We start from the raw sequence: 20,088 nt of genomic DNA, 5'->3' as shown, positions 1-20,088 counted from the left end.
TGCAGAGTGAAAGCAATGGCAGTGAATACCAACTTGTATTTGACGGATTGATTTACATCCTGGACATGGGATGCATAAAGAAACTTGGGCCAATTTCCACTAAGTTTTCCTTAGAATTCTCCAGCACTCTTAAGTATAACAAATATTTACAGGGGGGACCTTTAGGGGAGAGGAGAAACTCCCAAACAGCTTGCTTCCACTGTATCTCTGCCCATCATTCATTTCAAAGAAACAAAATAGAATTGTCCATTTGACAATATGTGTTGGTCCGTAGGCACGTGGTATGAGTCTTGTTCTGTCTCTGTGGGTTGCATTCAGTGATTCCTTGAGGATCGTGCTAATTTTACACACACACACACACACACACCCCTTTGCAAAGATGAACCAGAAACATCCATTCCCTATGTGTGCAGGCACCAAAATGAACACACAGCATGAATACAATATGCATACGAGAGACATTGGTGCAAATTCAGCAATCCTAGTTAGACTGCATGACCTGTTACCGTGCAAAATTCATTCCAATAAAACAACATTCTTTAAGAGAAAGGAACAGGAGGGAGATCTTGGAAATTGAAAAAACATGGGAAACATTAATGCCAGACTGAGAGAAATTCACATGAGATACTACCAGACATATCCAACAGCAGAATGATTAGATTCCTGCCTTCTTTTATGCAACTCCAAAACATGTGTGGCTTATTTATTATTCTGTTGTAAAGATTTCCACATGTATTGTATACACCTCTGCTGGTAGCTTCTTATTAGAGAGAAGCCATTGCATCTAAATCAGCAGAATTTCCCCCCAGAAAGGGTAGTTTTTCTCCTAAGTTGGGCATATACAGAGATAGTGATGGATTTTTATACAGTGGTACCTCAGGTTAAGAACTTAATTCGTTCTGGAAGTCCGTTCTTAACCTGAAACTGTTCTTAACCTGAGGTACCACTTTAGGTAATGGGGCCTCCCGCTGCCGCCACGTGATTTCTGTTCTCATCCTGAAGCAAAGTTCTTAACATGAGGTACTATTTCTGGGTTAGCAGAGTCTGTAACCTGAAGTGTCTGTAACCTGAAGCGTCTGTAACCCGAGGTACCACTGTGTGTGTGTGTGTGTGTGTGTGTGTGTATATATATATATATATATATATATATATATATATATATATATATAAATCATTGAGGAGGTCTTGTCTAAGCAATATGAAAGAACTTCGCTTGGTTGGGTGGATGTCCCCTTATCCCAAAGCAAGCGAACAAAAAAAAAAAATCCCACCCTCCTCAACCCCTCCCCTGGCTTGAAGATCTGAAATCGTCAGCTCCTGCTTTTTGTGAAGAAAAAAGTTTCCTTCAGCTGCGCTCCTCCAGAGCTGCCTCTGAAAGGGAGGTCTGATGTGGTTTTGCAAACACTGAGGAGAATTCGAACGCCATGGAGTTTCGGCACATAATCATTTTCCTTTCCATTTTTGCAGCCGGCATATCGAGGCGTAAGTAGAAGAAACTAAATTAACCATTTCATCTCTTTGGAAACCACGACTCTCACTCTCCTCCTCCCCCACCCCTCCTTTTCTCTCTGTCAAATGCAAAAATGCGGCTTTGGAGAAGTGATCTCATTTGCCTGGCATGTGATTGTGTCGAGGCTGCCCTTTTTTTTGTCATAGGTGGGAAGGTTGGCAGGTGGTAGAAGTGGGGGAGAAGGAATTCAATTCAGTTGTCATTTAAAGGTGAACCCACCAAATTCACACGTTCCGAAACAAATACTCAAAACTGAAATGCAGCCATCCTTCAAAATTCACACTTTTCCAAATTTTGCAATGCAGTTCTTCAGCCTAGGAATGTGTAGCAAAAAAAAAAATGTGTTACTTGGGTGGAGTGTGCATCTAAATGAATACATTAGTGAAAATGACATTCAAAAAGGAATTATAAGGCAAAATAGCTTTGCAAAGGTGGGTTTGTTAAGTGACGTGGGTTCAAGCTCCACGTTGAGCAAAAGATTCCTGCATTGCAAGGGGCTGGACTAGATGACCCTCATGTACCCTATCAACTTACAATCTTTTCTATTTATGAGGAGAATTTCACGCTAAAATTTTCATGAGAATTTTGAAACACACACACACACACAAAATGCTGCAGAAATTCAGAGAGCTGATTTTAAGATTGGAAAAACGGAGAGCCGTCATCCGTAGCAGGTGTTGGCTAAAATCATATCTGCCAATTCAGAGGATGTGAGGTGATCAGTTTAGTCAAGTGTTTTGTTTTCCACCCACCCCAGCCTTATTGTTCTATAGGTAAGGCTGCTTGGGGAACTCAACCTTTGCACATTCTTATATGAACTCCTATGGGTGGGTGTGCACTAGGTTTCGTCTGTCTGACATTTGTGACTCCATTCTCAGGTGTTTAAATGTATTGAAACATGTGTTTTAGTGTGTATTTAGAGAGAAAATGTACATTCAAATAAGTAATTTAATAGGTTTTTTTATAAAAAAACAATCTTTAAGCATTTTGCAGATTAATGGAATTGTAACTAAAAACATGATAGGAAATAGATTTGCTCACCCTCAGTTAAATGGATGTTAAAATACATGCTTGTTCTCTCAGGGCTCAGCTCAATATGCTACTAAATGTGTCACTTGCTGTGATGTAAGGTTTTTTTTTAGAATAATAAAACAAAGTGCACAGGGGTGGGGCGGTGCTATCTAGATTGAGATGATAGCATCTCAATGTTTCCAAAAAGAGGTAGATGTTTGGCAGAGGGGAGGATTAGCATGGAAGTTAAACACACACACGCACACACCAAAGTTGTGTCACTAAGAGGTTTTTTCCCACTTTTTGCAGAGCAGGGGGGAATTTGCAAACAAAAACATTTAGACATTTTACTGCAGTAACAACAGTAATTTACAGCTGAGCACTTTTGAAGTGTTGTTCCTTTTAACTTTAAGTTGGCAATCCCATTTCTATTTACCTGCGGGTAAGTCCCAATGAACTCAGTGGGATTTCCTATTGCGCAGGCATGTATAAGACTGCAGGGCAACGCAGTATATTTATTTAATTCCTTTCAAACTATCTCACTTTGTTGCATCTCTTAAACCCTTGAATCTGTTCTGCAAGAGTTAAGTTTTTTGGGGTTCTGTATACTGGAAGCTAATTCTTTATAAATGGAAAATGCAAATGTGATGAATTTAAAGTATAAACTCATGTCAAGATAAACGACAGCAGAGAAGCAAAATTTGCCAGGGCTACTGTGAAATTTGTCTGGGAATTGCATTATTTGGGCTTGCTGCCTTTCACTAGATGTGTAGCCAACTGTAGTTACAGCAGAGAGGGCAAGATGCCTTCACATGCTCTGGGGTGCCACACATGTTATTAGTTTACCTGCTTCAGCATTGAATTCTGAAATTTAAAGAGACCCCCATTTTGTGACATTTCCAAGGATCAATTACATATACTCATTCAGCCTCTATTTCTGGTCTCTGTCTCTTCTTCTTTGTCCCAATGTTAAGCTGGGCGGTTGCTTTGCAAAAATGTAACCAGTGCATGCTCAGTGGCCATGGAATACTGACACGACTGTAGGGAAAATATAAATGGAGGTGCAATGGTATCCTAGAATGGGGTGTGGCTGGCTGGCACTCTGAAAAGGAGCACTTTTCACAGCAATGTTTATTAGAGGCTACCGCCCACACTCTTCTGCTACGTTTTTCTGCTTGTGTGGCGGCACCTCGGTAAAACCACTTCTTACTGTTTGTAGCAGAGTTTTCCCCAGAGGCAGAGGACAAGAACAGGAGTCATATTCAAATTCACAGTCAAGAGCCAGTGTGGTGTAGTGGTTAAGAGCGATAGACTCGTAATCTGGGGAACCGGGTTCGCGTCTCCGCTCCTCCACATGCAGCTGCTGGGTGACCTTGGGCTAGTCACACTTCTCTGAAGTCTCTCAGCCCCACTCACCTCACAGTGTGTTTGTTGTGGGGGAGGAAGGGAAAGGAGAATGTTAGCTGCTTTGAGACTCCTTTGGGTAGTGATAAAGCGGGATATAAAATCCAAACTCCTCTTCTTCAAGAACTTTACTGCTTGACTGGTTGCACAAGCATTTCTGTTACTATTGTAAACAAGCTATTTACATTCCTTTATCTTTCCAGCACGGTATATTCTCAGTCCAGTGATTAACAATCCTGAGACGGCAAAACTCACAGTATCAGCAGCACACATTGTCTTACTTCCAACCTTGTTGTCAGCGTGCGTGCTGCTGACAGCATGTGTGTGTGTGTGTGTGTGTGTGTGTGTGTGTGTGTGTGTTTTCGTCGTGTGGAAATTGCAGCCTGCAACTTCCTTGTCACGGTCCTGTTCACGGGTGATCAATGTCCCAGCAGGGGACGTCAGGGCCTGGGGCAAGATGGCGGGGTGGGAGCAGGAATGGGGGTCCAGAAGCCAGGAAGCCAAGGTTCTGAGGGCCAGGAAGCAAGAAGCCAAACACAGCAAGGCAGGAAGCGTGTTGCTGTGGCAAAGAGCTGAAGGGAAATGCTGACCTTATATCCCTTCCCGGCTCTTGCCACCAGGTGCTGTGAGTTACCAATCGACCTCACCTGTGGGGCCACGCCTTGCCTCTTCAGAACAAACTTAGGAAGGCCCCAGTCCTGCAAAGTCCTATTGGTCACAGGGCCTGGCTCCTGCACGCACACCTGACATTCCTCCCTTAATTTGCACCTCCAGCTGACACCAGTCAAGCCTAGAGTGCCATTCCTACACACTAAAGAAAAATTCTGGAACCCTCTTTAAAGCTTCCAGGAACTTTTATCTGTTTCTTAAAGAATGTTTTCCTAACAATATTTTGTTGCAGGTCTGATTTGTGCAAGAGGGGCAGCAACATGGTGAACACTTGCGCCCTCAAAGGCTGTCCCTGGTGCCCACAGGTTCTCATTCCCACTTCCTGCACACACCCCCAACAAAAAATGAGGTTTGGAAACAGCATTCTGTTGTAGTCAGTGTCAAAGGCTGTACTCCTTATGTTTCTCCAGTTTGCAAATGTGCCTATCAGTCCAAAAAGGTTGGTAACTCCTGTATGTGGCAGGATGTTGGAGACAAAAGCTTCAACAGTGTGAGAAGGTTGGGTAGAGATGCTTCAAGAGGGAAGATGACAGGCAGTTTCGTCTGGGTTTAATATCCAAGGGAATCCCAACTGAAACATTAGGAGAAAGATGGCTTGATTAAAAGCACATGGGCTGGTTTAATGCCTTTGTTTGGGAGAATGTTTTTCCTTCAGGGCCTCAAAAAGGATGTTTTAGAGTCAGAAAAGTTTCAGAAAATAACCAAAATGATCAAGGGTGTGGAGCAGCTCCAAGGATGCAACATTTGGGGGTGTTGTGGTTTAAAGAAAATGCAAGTAGGAGGTGACATGATAGAAGTTTACAAGATTATGCATGGCATAGAGAAAGCGGATAGAGAAAAGTTTTCTCCTTCTCTCGGAACGTTAGAATTCAGGGACATCCAGTGAAGCTGTTGGGGGATTCTGGACAGATAAAAGACTCCTTCATGCACTACGTGAACTGTGGAACTCACTCCCACAAGAGGCAATGACAGCCACCAATTCTCTTTAAAAGAGAATCACCTCCAAATTCATGGAGGTGAAGGCTACCAGTGGCTACTAGCCATGATGTACAGTGGTACCTCGGGTTACATACGCTTCAGGTTACATACGCTTCAGGTTACAGACTCTGCTAACCCAGAAATAGTACCTCGGGTTAAGAACTTTGCTTCAGGATGAGAACAGAAATCGCGCGGCAGCAGTGGGAGGCCCCATTAGCTAAAGTGGTACCTCAGGTTAAGAACAGTTTCAGGTTAAGAACAGACCTCCGGAACAAATTCAGTACTTAACCCGAGGTACCACTGTATATGTTCTGCCTCCGTAATCAAAAGGCAGCACACATTTGAATACCAGTTGCTGGAAACCACAGGGCAGAGAGTGCTATTGCGCTCAGATCCTGCCTGTGTTTTTCCCACTGGCATCTGGTTGGCCACTGTAAGACTAGGATGCCAAAAAGACCTGTTCTTATTTTTTTGAGCAGAGTTTTGTATTCTGAAGATCATCAGGTTTCAGGGAAAAGGGGAACTGGATCATAGTTAATATTAATCAGATTGAAATTGTCAGAAACATAACTCTTGTGTGGATTAAACCGAAAGCACATTCTGCAGAGGAAATGGTTTTAGAACAAAAACTGCCATTTTCTTCATGGATAGAATCCATTTATTATTATTGCTAAATAAACATGGTGGTCTCCAAGATGACAGTGTCAACCTGAATTCCTGTAAATGTGACGTTGCTTTTAAGCTTTTTTTTTTAGGTCTATGGTAAATAAACAGCTGCAGGATCAGCAACTGAACCTACAGAGAGTTTTCTCTAAATGCCTTTCTGCAATCCCTCTTGGTTTGTTATTATAGGAACTCTGGAGAATTCAAAGCATGAAGAGTCCTGTGTCTCTCAATGTGCTGGTGAGTAGACAAGGCAAATTCTTTGTACTGAACTGTGGCAGGGCAGTTTATATGGGGGTGGGGCAGGGAATTATCCAGCAAGTTTTAGCCTCTTGGATAAATAATATGAATACAGAAGAACCTCAGAGTAGGGAGGGGAGAGAAAATTAGTTTGTATCTTAATACGAAGTTCCCTAATTTTCCCTTTCGGAAACAATATGCAAACTGAAGCACAATTGTCCTTCAACATTCACATTCCTCTGAATTTTGCAATGCAGTGCTCTAAACACATTATGTGCACAAAATGTGTTTATTGTGGAAAAACTGCATACAAATTTATATATTGGTAAAAATAGCATTAAAAGCTAGTGGGACACTACCAGGGAATTTGTAGAACTCCCAATATATTGTGTGTGGGGTTTTTTAAAAAAAAATGGATAGTGTAATTTATTATTTTGGACCCATTATGTATGTTCCAGATCGTGAAGTCATGCCAAAGTCATGTTTCAGTCTGCCATCTTTAATCCAAATGGTGCCTGGCATGCAACCTTTGATGAAGACCACCACTGCCACATTGGGAATATTCACACCAAGTTTAGTGGGGCTATGTGTTTGAGAGAGATGCAGGCAGAAGAAAAAGGCTGGGATGGATCTGCAGCTTCTGCTTGCATTTGGTAGGAGCTGCAGCTCCAGTGCAGATCCAGTCCAGCCTTTTAATTCTGCCTGTGTCATTAAAAAATGACAACAACCATTCGGGTGTGCCTAGGCACACCCAGCACACCCCATGTGCACCCTTTTGTGCACACCTTTGTGCCCATCTGTCAATAACAAAGTTGTCTCAAAACTTTACTCTCCCCGCTAGAAATCAATGTGCTGCCTCTCCCAACTGGATCCAGATTCAGCTATAGATACTCCACTTCGACCAACACATTCCTTCCAGGAAGGGCCGAAGAAAGGAGTGGCATTTCCCTTGAAGGCACCGCTGTTGTTGAAGTGCTGGCAAGATGTCACAGAGTCTTAAAAGTGAGTGTGGTGGCAAGTCCAACAGGGGCACAAAAGAGGAGTGGAAGTTCAGATTTGCGAAGTTTGAAAACCTGTCATGAGCCCTGCAGTGCTGTCAATATGAGGCTTGGTCCCCAGGCTCCAGTACAACAGGAAGAGGAAGAAGAAACAGAGAAGGGCCTGATTGGTGGGACCTGGGGTTGGAGGAAGGAGGCTCTCTCCCTTGTTCCTTGTCTTCAGTCACTTCAGAAGAAGGAGCAATGATGTTGGCTATTCCCCCTGACCTCCAAGAGAGCAGAGAATCTCAATGGAGGCCAGGGAGTGTTGTGAGCAGCTGAGGGAGGAGGCAACTCAGGAATTGGCAGCAACAGAAGGGTGCAGGATAGTTACCTAGAACCAGGCCCCACCTCCACAGATGGGAGCAGCCCCACTCACCCTGAAGGGTTGTGTTTTTACAATCCCAACGTTCCCATGAAGTGAAGGAGTGTTGCAAGTGAAACTCAAGGAGAGTTGAGAGCAATTCACCCATCACACAATGCATTATTTATCTCTCTGAACCATCGAAACACCCTCTTACCTGATTTCTCCTTGTGAAGAGCTCCAAATTCCCCCTTCCATCAGAGAAAGGGCAACGCAACTGGGCCAGTTCTCCTGGTCTCCAGCACCAGAGGTTCAACCAGTCTGCAAAATCCCAACGTTTCCCCCCACCCACACACACACAACCCTTCTCCCTTGTAGTTAGCCATACGATGAAAAGAACCTTTTAACAAGTATCGTTGCCGTTCCCAGTTGCAGGATGTCCAGATCAAGACGACATCTGGGTCCAAAGACAGGCTGCACAAAGAAAATGGAAGTTTAAGGTAAAACAAGACTTTGTCAAAAACGAGTCCTCGCTGTGGGAGCAAAATAACTTGGGAGCAACATGGCCTATACTGGAAAGACTGCACCCACCCCCACAGGTGTTAAGATCAGTAGTTTGGGTGGGTGACCCCATGAGAAGGTATTATTTGTGGCAGCTCCTAAGTTGTGGAACTCCCTCGCCACAGAGATGCGTCTGGCACAAAAGGTATTTACAAATATCCTGAATCAACCCAATACAGTATCCTAGGGAGGGCTGGTTTTCTACCAAGCTAGAGTATCTGAATGAGTGGGAGATGTGAATATTTACTGGCCCATTGACTTCTCATGTACATCATTTGTAAGCAAGTGGTTAGTTTACATCACTTCACCGGGGGGGGGGGGGAACCAAGAAACCTTCCCCTTCTCTATTTTACAGGGAAGCGCTGGAGCAGCATCCCCTTTGGTTTTGCTACCATAATGGAAAGATTCTGAAGATTTTCCCCCAAAGGAGTGAGCCAATCTGGGCACTCAACATCAAGCGTGGCATCCTCAGTGCTCTTCAGACATCCTTGGTGGCAACGACGAATGGCAGCGTGGAAGAGGTGAGCAGTTCTGAACATTCGAAGCTGCCTTGGTCCAGTATACAGTGGTACCTCGGATTACAGACGCTTCAGGTTACAGACGCTTCAGGTTACAGACTCCACTCACCCAGAAATAGTACCTCGGGTTAAGAACTTTGCTTCAGGATAAGAACAGAAATCACGTGGTGGCAGCGGTAGGCCCCATTTGCTAAAGTGGTACCTCAGGTTAAGAACAGTTTCAGGTTAAGAACGGACTTCTGGAACGAATTAAGTTTTTAACCCAAGGTACCACTGTATACTCTTGGTCAGAAATATTGGTGAATTTTGTACAGTGGAGACTAGTTCATTAGGAAAAATGTGTACTGCTCCACCAACCCCAGTCTGCCTTCTGCCAGCCCTCAACTGTTTGCCTTCTTACTTGCAACCCGCCCAGTGGGAGGGGGGCTCTTGCTGTTAACTTGCCCTCCTCCCCCCTTAGTCTCATTCTTGCCCCTTTTAGAACTACGTAACATCACATTGCACCACACTCACATCCACATACATTAACAGAGCAACACCTAACACGGCATCCACATAACACAACACAGGGGGGGGCGTCTGTTGTTTGATACAGTTCTAATTCTGTGAATTAGCCTATACAATGATATATGGTAAATTCATCCCATGAAAGTACAAATTACCAGTCATTCGTAGCATTAAGAAATAATAGATAGTTATGGAACAGACTTAATTGTTCATTTATTGTTCAACCAAGCCAGAAATAATTACTGGGCACCACATATATTGGGTCACCACCATGACACATGTCCACCAGTCTCAAAGGCCAATGGGAAGCAATTGTTTCCAAGTGATTTTATACTGTGAAGTGCCCTGTAATCTTTGGATGAAGGGCAGTATACACACACACAACACACACAACACACACACTGTCTCGCACAGCACTATTACTATGCAATTTCCTCTTGTTTCATTCACAGTCAGACTGAGATTGGCCATGAAATGGAGATGCTCTTTCGCTCAGAAGTGTGTGAAGCAACAAATATAATTTTTACCATTATACAATGAGTTGGATTCTACAAACACTCACACACGACTCCCTATCCTCTGTCCCAGGGGCCAGCAAACTTTTTCAGCAGGGGGCCAGTCCACTGTCCCTCAGACCTTGTGGGGAGCCGGACTATATGGGGGGGGGGGGAGATGAACGAATTCCTATGCCCCACAAATAACCCAGAGATGCATTTTAAATAAAAGGGCACATTCTACTCATGTAAAAACACACTGATTCCTGGACCGTCTGTGGGCCGGATTTAGAAGGCAATTGGGCCGGATCCGGCCCCCGGGCCTTAGTTTGCCTACCCATGCTCTGTCCAGACAAGCACATTCTAGTCAGGCAAATGTTGTGGGGGGTTTTGTGGAAAAGCAAGGCCGATGTATGTGGGAGGGAGAGTTCCAAGGGCTAAGACACTGCAGACCTATCTCTCTCCCCCCACCCAATGCACCTTCTGTTGGGTTGTAGGTTCGAATTATCATGCACTTTGGAGCCCAATAAAATAATTCCCTTTTGTTGTCTTGTGATTGTTGATTAGGTGGATGTCCTGGGGAAATGCCCAACCAGATATCAGCAGAAAGGGCCTCTCCTTTTGAAGACGAAAGATTTAAACCTGTGTTCTCACCGGTTTTCTGGATTCACTTCTCTGAGGTCCATTGCTTTGCCCAGTGCACCAGTAAGTACTGTTAAACCTCTTGTTCTTCCACTATTTCTTTCAAGAAGCTAGCTATGTTGTTACTCAAGGACTTATATGTGTTAAAAACACGAACAACTATTTATCAAGAGGCAATTCACTGTGTTGAGCCTGTAGACACATGGGGAATGGTTCATATCAAGGTAGGAATAGATCAGGCTCTTTTATTTCTGTGCGAGTTTCACATAATGTCCGATCGTAAGCCTGTCCCAGCCTGTTTTCTATAATTCTGTAAAGCCACATGAAAAATCTACATTAATAATAATAATAATAATAATAATAATAATAATAATAATACATTTTATTTACACCCTGCTCTCCCCAGCCAGAGCCGGGCTCAGGGCGGCTAACAACAGTAAAATTACAGTAAAAACATAATGGGGGGGGGATTTAAAATACAAGTTAAAATGCAATTTAAATGGTATGCACTTTTTTCGTGAAATGCGTTTTCCCAAAAATATGTATTTTTGTGCACACTTTTCCTGTAAAACGTACATTTTAAAACTGAAATGTCGTCACAACATTTGGAGGAGTACCTAGCCTGTTTGGCCTGATGTGTAGTATGCATTTAAAGCACTGTCATACCATTTTAAACAGTCATGGTTTTCACACACACACACACACACACACACACGGAATCCTGGGAGGTGTAGTTTGTTAAGGGTGCTGAGAGTATTAGTTGGCCCCTGTTCCCCTTGGAGAGCTAAAATTCATAGAGTGATTCAGCAATCAAACCCTTTTCACAGGGAAAACCTTGGGAACTGTAGCTATGTGATGAGAAAGGGGGGGGGTCTCTTGACAAGTCTCCACACCCTTAACAAATGACTTTCCCAGAATTCTTTGGGGGAAGCCATGACTGTTTAAAGTGGCATCATAGTGGCTATAAATGTATGGTGTGAATGTGACCTAAGTGGACATTTGATCATCTCTCTATCCCTATGTTTTAGCCTGAACAGCAGCTCATATCATCCAAACTTGAGTGTGTTCAGAAGTTTGAGGAGGGAATCCTGGCAGAATCCCAATGTATAGAGTCTCATCTCACTACATCTCCTGGGAGGAAGGGCAGCGGAGTGAAGACCCAGACTCGGATGGCAATGAAACTGTTCCGAACGGAAGCTGAAATCACAGCACATGAAAGAGGTTGGTGCCTGACCCTGTTACCATGTTTATTTGCCCCATCCCTAAGCCAAGTGACCTCTCTTCTCTGCAGGTTGATCATATAAAGAGCAAAGAGGGTGTGATTTTCATTCCCATCATGACCTTGGGTTGGGTAGAGAGGGAGGCAAATCACAGCTTCTTACGTTTGTGTGTGTCTGTGTGTCTGTGTGTGTCATGTCCACTTTTGTGCCAGCACCAATCACTGGCATGTGACACATACACACACAGTGTGGTTCTGGAGTTGAAAATGTTTACCCACCCTGGGTTAGTGAATGCCTCTAAGCAATGACAAGTTAACAAAAAGTCTTTTTGAACTGCCCTTGCTTGGGGTATAAGACTCATTTTACCCCACTTATTAGGCTACAATGTCATTTGGGATGGGGAAGAAAGTTGATACTATTTAAAAGTGAAGCTACTCAATTCGCGCTTCTGTAAACAATGTGCAAAGTAAAACACAGCCATCCTTTGAAATTTGCACTTTTCTGAATTTTGCACTGCTGCTGTTCTCCAGCCAAGTCATGTCTACAGAAAAGCATATCCTTGGATAAAGCATGTGTAGAAGTGCATACATTAAAGGGGGGGGGGGGAATCACAGTTTTGTATTTTAGATGAGCAGAAATTTGCACTAAAGGGATGGTAAATTGTCCATATTCCCAAATGCTAACAGAAAAAAAAAGTGTATGATGATGTAATATATTGCAAATCATAATGGGAGGGAGGACTGAAGCTGAGAGCTCAGTTGCCTTCCTGGTGGTTTTCCTAAGGCCTCAGAGTGTTGACTGTGTTTCAATTGTTCCCCATTGCCTGGTTTACTTCTGCAGTAGACACCAAGGATATCTACGAGAGCAGCCTGTTATATGAAAGGGAAAAAACAGCACGATGGCCGGGAAAGGAGGATGAGGTGGCAGTGGTCTCCAAAATTCTACAGAAGCTTTGTATGAATCCTAGAGCGGATTCCGAGGCAAGTTATTATATAATTTTTTGTCATACTTATTGGTTATTGCTGGTGTTGAAAATGTGGCACTTGCATGGGAGAAATGGAATTCTTGTGCTCTTCCTCTGCCCCTGCCCCCCCAAAAAGATTGATAGCCTTGTTGTCCAATAATTTGCACAAGCCTCTTTTAAAGCCATCATGTATTATGGCATTAGCTTTCATGAACCGGAATCTAGCTGCAGACAAATTGTATTTGTGTTTGGGGTGAGTGTGTCATGTGAATCAGCCCTGAGATGTATTGGCTCCAAAGGGGCCCAAGATAAATATGTACTTTTCATCAATGCTCTATGTGTCCCTGGGTTGAGAGGTCACTGTTAGAGACCATAGCTCCAATCAGAAAAACAGATTCAGGGTCACTTGTGCTGAGTTACGTTCCCTCCTGGCCTGTTATCCGATGACCATTTATTTGTTAGCCCAGCCTCTGAGAGCTATTGTCACTGGTAACAAAACAGAAGGTCTTGTCTAAGTTCTTTTGTGTTTATTTTATTTCCTACCTTAATCATAAAAGGCACTCCTCAAAGCTGTTTTACATATGCTGGAGTTGAATGCTTTGGAGAGTATTATTGAAATTTATTAATAAGGCAACCAAATACACAAACACACCCTTTCTCACACTCGACAATTACCCTAACCCAACACCCCACTGAGCGCAGATGTAGAATACAGGTTGCAACCAAGCAGAAGCGTAAGAACATAAAATAAAAATGACAACATGTCCTATACAATTAGTAAACTTACATGAATAACAGGATATTTAGTCTCTAGGGAGCCCATGTGACTTTGTCTAGATTGAGCAGCCTTCACTACTCAAATTTAGGTGTATTGAACATTATAGACCCGTCCAAACCAGACTCTCTCTCTCTCTCTCTCTCTCTCTCTCTCTCACACACACACACACCCAAGGTAGCATTTGCCACTGAAGGCTTCTCTAACTACATTTGCCTTGGTGGTTCATACAGTCTACAGCAGGGGTCAGCAAACTTGTTCAGGAGGGGGCCGGTCCACTGTCCCTCAGACCTTGTGGGGGGCTGGACTCACCACCTCCCAAAAGCCCCCCCCATGCCACTAACGCCACAACCGCAGATGCTGCCTTGTCTTTGGCAGAGTCGATGTCCACTGTCTCAGGGGGCAGAGAGCCCAAGCCGCTGGCCTGGGCGGCAGAGGCAGCCTCCATGCCACTGCCGCTTCCTTCCTGCTTGGCCGTTTCCTCCCACTTGGCCACCTTAGCGGGAAGGAAGGGGCAGCACCCAGAGGCGTCTGTGGTTTCTGATTCGCTGCAGGAGCTTCCTGCAGCCAATCAAAAACTGTGCCGTGTCGCAGAAGTCAGTCTCCGCACGGCGAGGCTTCTGTGCTGCGCCTGTTTAGCTCAGGGACTGACAGAGTGGGCGGCAGGGTCCGCAAGGTTTGTGGGCCAGATTAACGAGCCCGGTGGGCCGTATCCAGCCTGTGGGCCTTAGTTTGACGACCTCTGGTCTACGGTGCAGCATAGAGTGAATGGTGCCCTCAATCTATTACAGGCATAGGCAAACTTGGCCCTCCAGATGTTTCAGCCTACAACTCCCATGATCCCTAGCTAACAGGACCAGTGGTCAGGGATGACAGGAATTGTAGTCTCAAAACATCTGGAGGGCCGAGTTTGCCTATGCCTGATCTATTAACTACCACATGCACAGAAGCACCAATCTGGACAGTGTTAACTGTACATAGCCTGAGAAATTTAACACAATGCCACATCCAAATGTGCCACAGCATTGTTTACACTTATCCTTTATTTTGTTATTCATTTTCATCATTTTTCTTGTTCCTTTTTTTGAGGTTTGCAACTGTTTTCTCTACTAATGTAACAAAATGAACACACACAACATAGGTCACGGCTCATTTTGTAATCGAGGATGAGGAATTGAGTTGTTGTTTTTAATGGCAGTTTTATTTCAACGCGGTTGAACAGGTCGCATTCTTACGGGCCGCACTTATTCAGTGATTCCTGCATTTCAGCAGATTGGATTAGGTGACCCTTTTGGGGTGCCTTCCAACAATTCTGTGAGTTTCCTTATTCACCTGTAGAGAAAGCTGGCCAGCCAAATAAATCAAACAGCGACAAAGTGGACGGAAACCCAAACTGTCTGCCTGCACAGTGGCTTTCATTCTGGAGAACTGTCAACCCATCAGACCATCCATCTTTGAAACAGAATTTCCCCACCCCACCCCCTCCTTTTCTCCACTTTTGGACAGCTTCTTCCTTCCCACTTCCCGCCCTGCCTGGACACTTCTGCCCCCTTAACGCCCCATTGCTTAATCTGCATTTAAATCCAATCCCTTCACACAATGGCATTTGAAATAACTCTCTAAGGCTCCCTGGTGAGTGGCATGCTTTCTCTCCTCTCCTCTGAATGAGAATCGGGGGGCTTCTCCCCCGCCCCGCCCCCGGCATTTATCCTTGGTTTTTTGTCGCCTGAATGTAGCGCATAATCTCGCCCCCATTCAAAGCCAAAACAATGCAAGGGACAAATAAGACTATCCATGGCTGGTAAGGATGTGTTTTCCCAGGCTGTGCTGTGGACATTTCCCATCAGCCTCTTCCTGGACCAGGGGTCTTTAAAAAGATGGTTGGAGAGAAGGAGATAGGAATGAAGGAAGGGGGGTGGATGGGTTGGAGCCGACACCATAATACGGGGGGGGGACATGCTCTTAGCACTGAAAACAGCAGATAGCCTGTTCAGGACCGAAACAGGCACGCTATGAATAATTTGCCTCTCTTGAAAGGCATGCACAAATTACCATATGAAGACTAGCAACGGTGCCTTCCAAAATCTAAATGGCACCCAGTTGATACAGGGAAAGGTAATTCTGTCTGTTCCTTCAAGGAGACAAAAGGACACATCAGCAACTAAGAGAAGAGTTGTAGCTCAGTAGCAGAGCAAAGGATGCAGGAGAAATTAATTTCTGTTCGCACTGAAAGGCCGACCTACTTGATCTGCAGTTTCCGAAACAATACGGAAACCAAAACTGAGCCATCCTTTGGCATTTGAACAGTCTCTGAATTTTGCACTGCAATTCTCCATCTGTGCAATGTCTGCCAAATACACAAGGGGAGAGTGTGCATAATTATATTGCATGTCGGTGAGAAAGCCCATTTTGTAAGCATTTTTATGACTGCATTTTATTAGGGGAAACTGTTCTGCAAAAATGTGTACATTAGGAGAAGCTGGCACACTAAGGTCCTTTTGAATTTACATGAGGACTTCTAAAAGCAATAAACTGATATGGCTACTTAAGACTTGAGAAATGGAGAGAATAAAAAATGGACACGTTTGCCCATCCCTCAATAGAGTGCAGGCTTGGCAAAAAATGTTACCAGGTTAAATCCTTGGCATGCCCAGGTAGGGCTGGAAAAGACCCAGAAGTCAAATTCAGGAGGGAAGGTGTTAGGCAGATTCTCCTTTAAATGCAAACTGAACTGGCTTTCCCCCACATGCCTAGTTCTATATTGCCTTGCGTTCCTTTGGGGGATATTCATAAACATCGTATAGAAATAAATAAGATGGCATCCCTCCTCCTTTTCCATTTTTCTTTTAACAAGATTTGCAAATACAAAAAAAGCCCAACAGCAAAAACTGTTATAAAGGCAAAGAGAATAAAAATGCAAGATGAAAAAGAGCTAGCAAAAAATAAAAATCATGCAAAATATATTCCCTAGTGGAATCCAAGGTTCATATTCACACAAAATACATCAAGTCTTCATAAATGTTGCCAGATAAAATCGTATTTAGTAGGAATGTGCCAACCGTGAGATTATTTGGTTTTATAAATCACAAACAACTTCCCAAACAGAGTCAAAGTATGAAGGGTCCACGCTGTCCCTGAAAGCACATGGGCCAGTTTTTCACAGATGGCAATAAGCATGACTTTTCAAAACCATACAGTGGTACCTCGGGTTAAGTACTTAATTTGTTCCAGAGGTCCGTTCTTAACCTGAAACTGTTCTTAACTTGAAGCACCACTTTAGCTAATGGGGCCTCCCGCTGCCACTGCGCCACTGGAACACGATTTCTGTTCTCATCCTGAAGCAAAGTTCTTAACCTGAAGCACTATTTCTGGGTTAGCGGAGTCTGTAACCTGAAGCATATGTAACCTGAAGCGTATGTAACCTGAGGTTCCACTGTACATCCAAAGAGTAGCAATTATTATTATTCTATCCTTGAGAGATCACAAAATAGGTGGTGATCAGCAGACGTAAAATTACTTGTTGACTAATGAAAGCTGCAGTAGCACCATCAAAAATGGGTAGGGTCCAAAGCGACTTGTTTACCTGTAATAATACTAATTTCAGATACAACCCCTTGTATCTTACAATCCTGAGAGAGTATAAGAAGGGGAAACAAATATTGCAATATGAGCTAGTCAGACTAGGGTTAAAAACCAGCACTGGAGACAACTTTTTCCATGCAGACTCTTTTCAATACTGACAAACATCTGGGATGCAGAGCCAGTCCTCGTGCAGCTCAATTGATAAAGGGCATATTTTCTTTTTACAAAACATATATACAAATTAAAATCGTATAAACACAAAAATCCACATCAGTATCATAACACCAATTGCTATACAACAACAAGCAGTCAATCTCTTTTGTATCATACAGTAAACATCTTCAACAAAATAGTCTCCCTTGTGCAATAGACAAATAATTCAAAACCAATATATTGCTTTGGTCTCTTTTAGGATTGTTTACGGTTAAATAAATTCAATCTGGCTTCAAAGCACTCTGAACAAAAAGCATGGTTTCGTATTTTCCTGTTCTTTGTTCCCACCAATAGATAATAAAAGTGAGCCATATTTAGGTTGCCATATTTGAAAAAGTAAAAACCAGGAAACCCCAAAATTGTTGAGTTTTTTAAAGGGAACCACCAAAATTGTTGAGCTTTGTAAAGGAAAACCCCAAAGTTATTGATCTTTATTTAGACAAACCCCCAAGTTGTTCAGCTTTTTAAAGTAAAAGCTACAAGAATTTTTGAGCTCTGGAGCTTTTTAAAAGCATTTTGGGCACGATTTAACCCCTAGTAAATTTCCCAGGACGTTTGCCAGATTTTCGAAAAATAATCCAGGATGCAATTTTTGGAGGTGAATTCTAGGACATGTCCTGGATAATCAGGACGTATGGCAGCCCTACCGTATTTCAACAGAAGCATCTCTTCTCCTTTTTCACTGAGTCAAAAATTTCTGAACCAATTGGCCTGATTTGATCAGCTCAAGTTCAAAAGTGGGAAAGCGCTGGGTTCCTGACCCTCAAGCTTTGCAAAATGCTGTACGATCCCAGGGGTATTAAGTGTGTTCCGACCAAAGTCAGGCCTCTTCAGTAAACACCCTGCTCGCTTACAAAACGCCTCAGTGTTTGTGGAAAAGGAGCGTTCAAGAGTGGTTTCCAAGAACAACAAAATTGCAGGTATGATCTGCAGCCAGCTCTGGATGAGGTCTGCCAAGAGTTTTCCACATGCCCCCCCTCCCACATTTTAAAATAAATAAATGAATGAATAAAAGAAGCCGACTCTTTGTGTAAGGTAGTAAAGGAACACCTTCCCCGCTTAATCACTTCAGGAAGACTTTTTAAAGCACTTACTTTCCTGTTTTTCGCTACTCCGACAGCACAAGCCTACAGAGTGGTCCCATCAGGGTAGGAACTGGGGGGTATATGTCAAGGGCCCCATTCAGTAGAACAAGCTGGTGGGTCCCCAAATACAACAGGGCTGCCTTACCACAATTTTAAGTAAGTGAAATAATACCCACAGCCATCTAAGAAACCCCATCCACCTTTAATGTGAATCCATCTCACTTCTGATTAATTTGAATGCACCCAATGGTGGGTCCCCTCTCCACTGGGAACTATCCATGGTGCTGACTCATGCACCAGCCCACCTAGATTATTGCCACACCCAATCAGAACACTCTTGGGGATCCCAGCTTGGAATGGGAGAGCTTCCAGCCAAACACACATCTGGGCTTTCACCCCAAGCAGGGCCTGAGAAATCCTTCAAGAAACAAGGGGAAATCCAGTGTTGCCAAAAACTCTTGGACTTATGCTTCCAGTTTTGAAGAACACTGGTTCCAGTCTCCTTAAGGCTCCACCCTTAAAAGCAACTGAAGATAACTGGTACAACTGGTTCATTGATCACTTGTACTTTCATAGGTGTGGTTCTATGAAATCAAAGAGAATTGCCTGAAGATTAGGGATCTTGCCTGAAGATTAGGAATGGGGAAGAAATTTGATTCAGTATGCATTTAAAGGTGAGACTACAGTGGTACCTCGGGTTACATATGCTTCAGGTTACATACGCTTCAGGTTACAGACTCTGCTAACCCAGAAATATTACCTCGGGTTAAGAACTTTGCTTCAGGATGAGAACAGAAATCGTGCTCCAGCAGCGCAGCAGCAGCAGGAGGCCCCATTAGCTAAAGTGGTGCTTCAGGTTAAGAACAGTTTCAGGTTAAGAACGGACCTCCGGAACGAATTAAGTACTTAACCCGAGGTACCACTGTATTCCCTTCGCAAAACAGTAAACAAACAGAAACACAGCCATCATTCAAAATTCAGACTTCTCCAAATTTCTGCGATGCAATTCTGCAGCCAGGTAATGTGTACAAAAGTGCATATCCTGGGGGGCAATGCATGTGTTAGTGAAAACAACTTACAAAAATGCATTATTATCCTGCAAATGCACTATTACAAGTGAAGTATTTTAATAACAGCAACAAGCTGTGACTTGGAGAGTTGAAAGTCTTCTTATCACGCTCCTTTGCTTGCGCAGAGTCTTGCAAACAGTTTGGTAAATTTCCTCCAAAATGAAGAAATTACACCAGCTTCCTGACGTTTTAATCACTTTATCAGGAGAATCTTTGATGAAGTCACATGTCATCTCTTTGCTTCTCCTCCACAATGAGATACTTTTCTCCTTTTATCTTTTATCTCCTTTTATTTTGCACTTCCACCAAGGATTCTCTTCCATCTTGCAGTTGTAATTATAAATTATATTAATGGCTTTTTAAACGTCTTCGTAGGAGAGGGGTTATCAATTTGTTTTTTATTTTGCTTCATTTTGTAATTTGTGTTCTCATTTTGCATTTTTCTGCCCTGAGATCTTCAGATGAAGAGCAGTATACAAATTTAATAAACACAATTGTTGTTGTTTTGGAAGAATGCATTAAAAATGTGCATGTTGAGAGAAATTTGCCTTAAAATGCTGGTGAATTTTCATGAAAACACACATGTCCCCTCTATGCAAGTGGATGTGGAAATGCGAATTAAAAATAAGAAACAGAGAAAC

The 20,088-nt window shown here is 43.3% G+C and overlaps 1 protein-coding gene across 1 annotated transcript in view; it reads left to right on the top strand.

The window, feature by feature from the left end:
• The first annotated feature begins 1,361 nt into the window (after positions 1–1,361).
• Positions 1,362–20,088, top strand: part of LOC310748851 (uncharacterized protein) — a 102,795-nt gene continuing 84,068 nt past the window's right edge. The window contains exons 1-8 of the mRNA XM_083584842.1: positions 1,362–1,482; positions 6,425–6,475; positions 7,317–7,477; positions 8,246–8,316; positions 8,733–8,898; positions 10,464–10,601; positions 11,567–11,759; positions 12,599–12,738. Coding sequence (XP_083440968.1) covers positions 1,425–1,482; positions 6,425–6,475; positions 7,317–7,477; positions 8,246–8,316; positions 8,733–8,898; positions 10,464–10,601; positions 11,567–11,759; positions 12,599–12,738 — 978 coding nt within the window. The 5' untranslated portion in view covers positions 1,362–1,424. The remainder of the gene's footprint in view (positions 1,483–6,424; positions 6,476–7,316; positions 7,478–8,245; positions 8,317–8,732; positions 8,899–10,463; positions 10,602–11,566; positions 11,760–12,598; positions 12,739–20,088) is intronic.

This window comes from Podarcis filfolensis (genome assembly GCF_964270895.1).
Source record: "Podarcis filfolensis genome assembly, chromosome: 14".
Taxonomy (NCBI): Eukaryota; Metazoa; Chordata; class Lepidosauria; order Squamata; family Lacertidae; genus Podarcis; species Podarcis filfolensis.
This window is presented reverse-complemented; position numbering and strand designations above follow the sequence as displayed.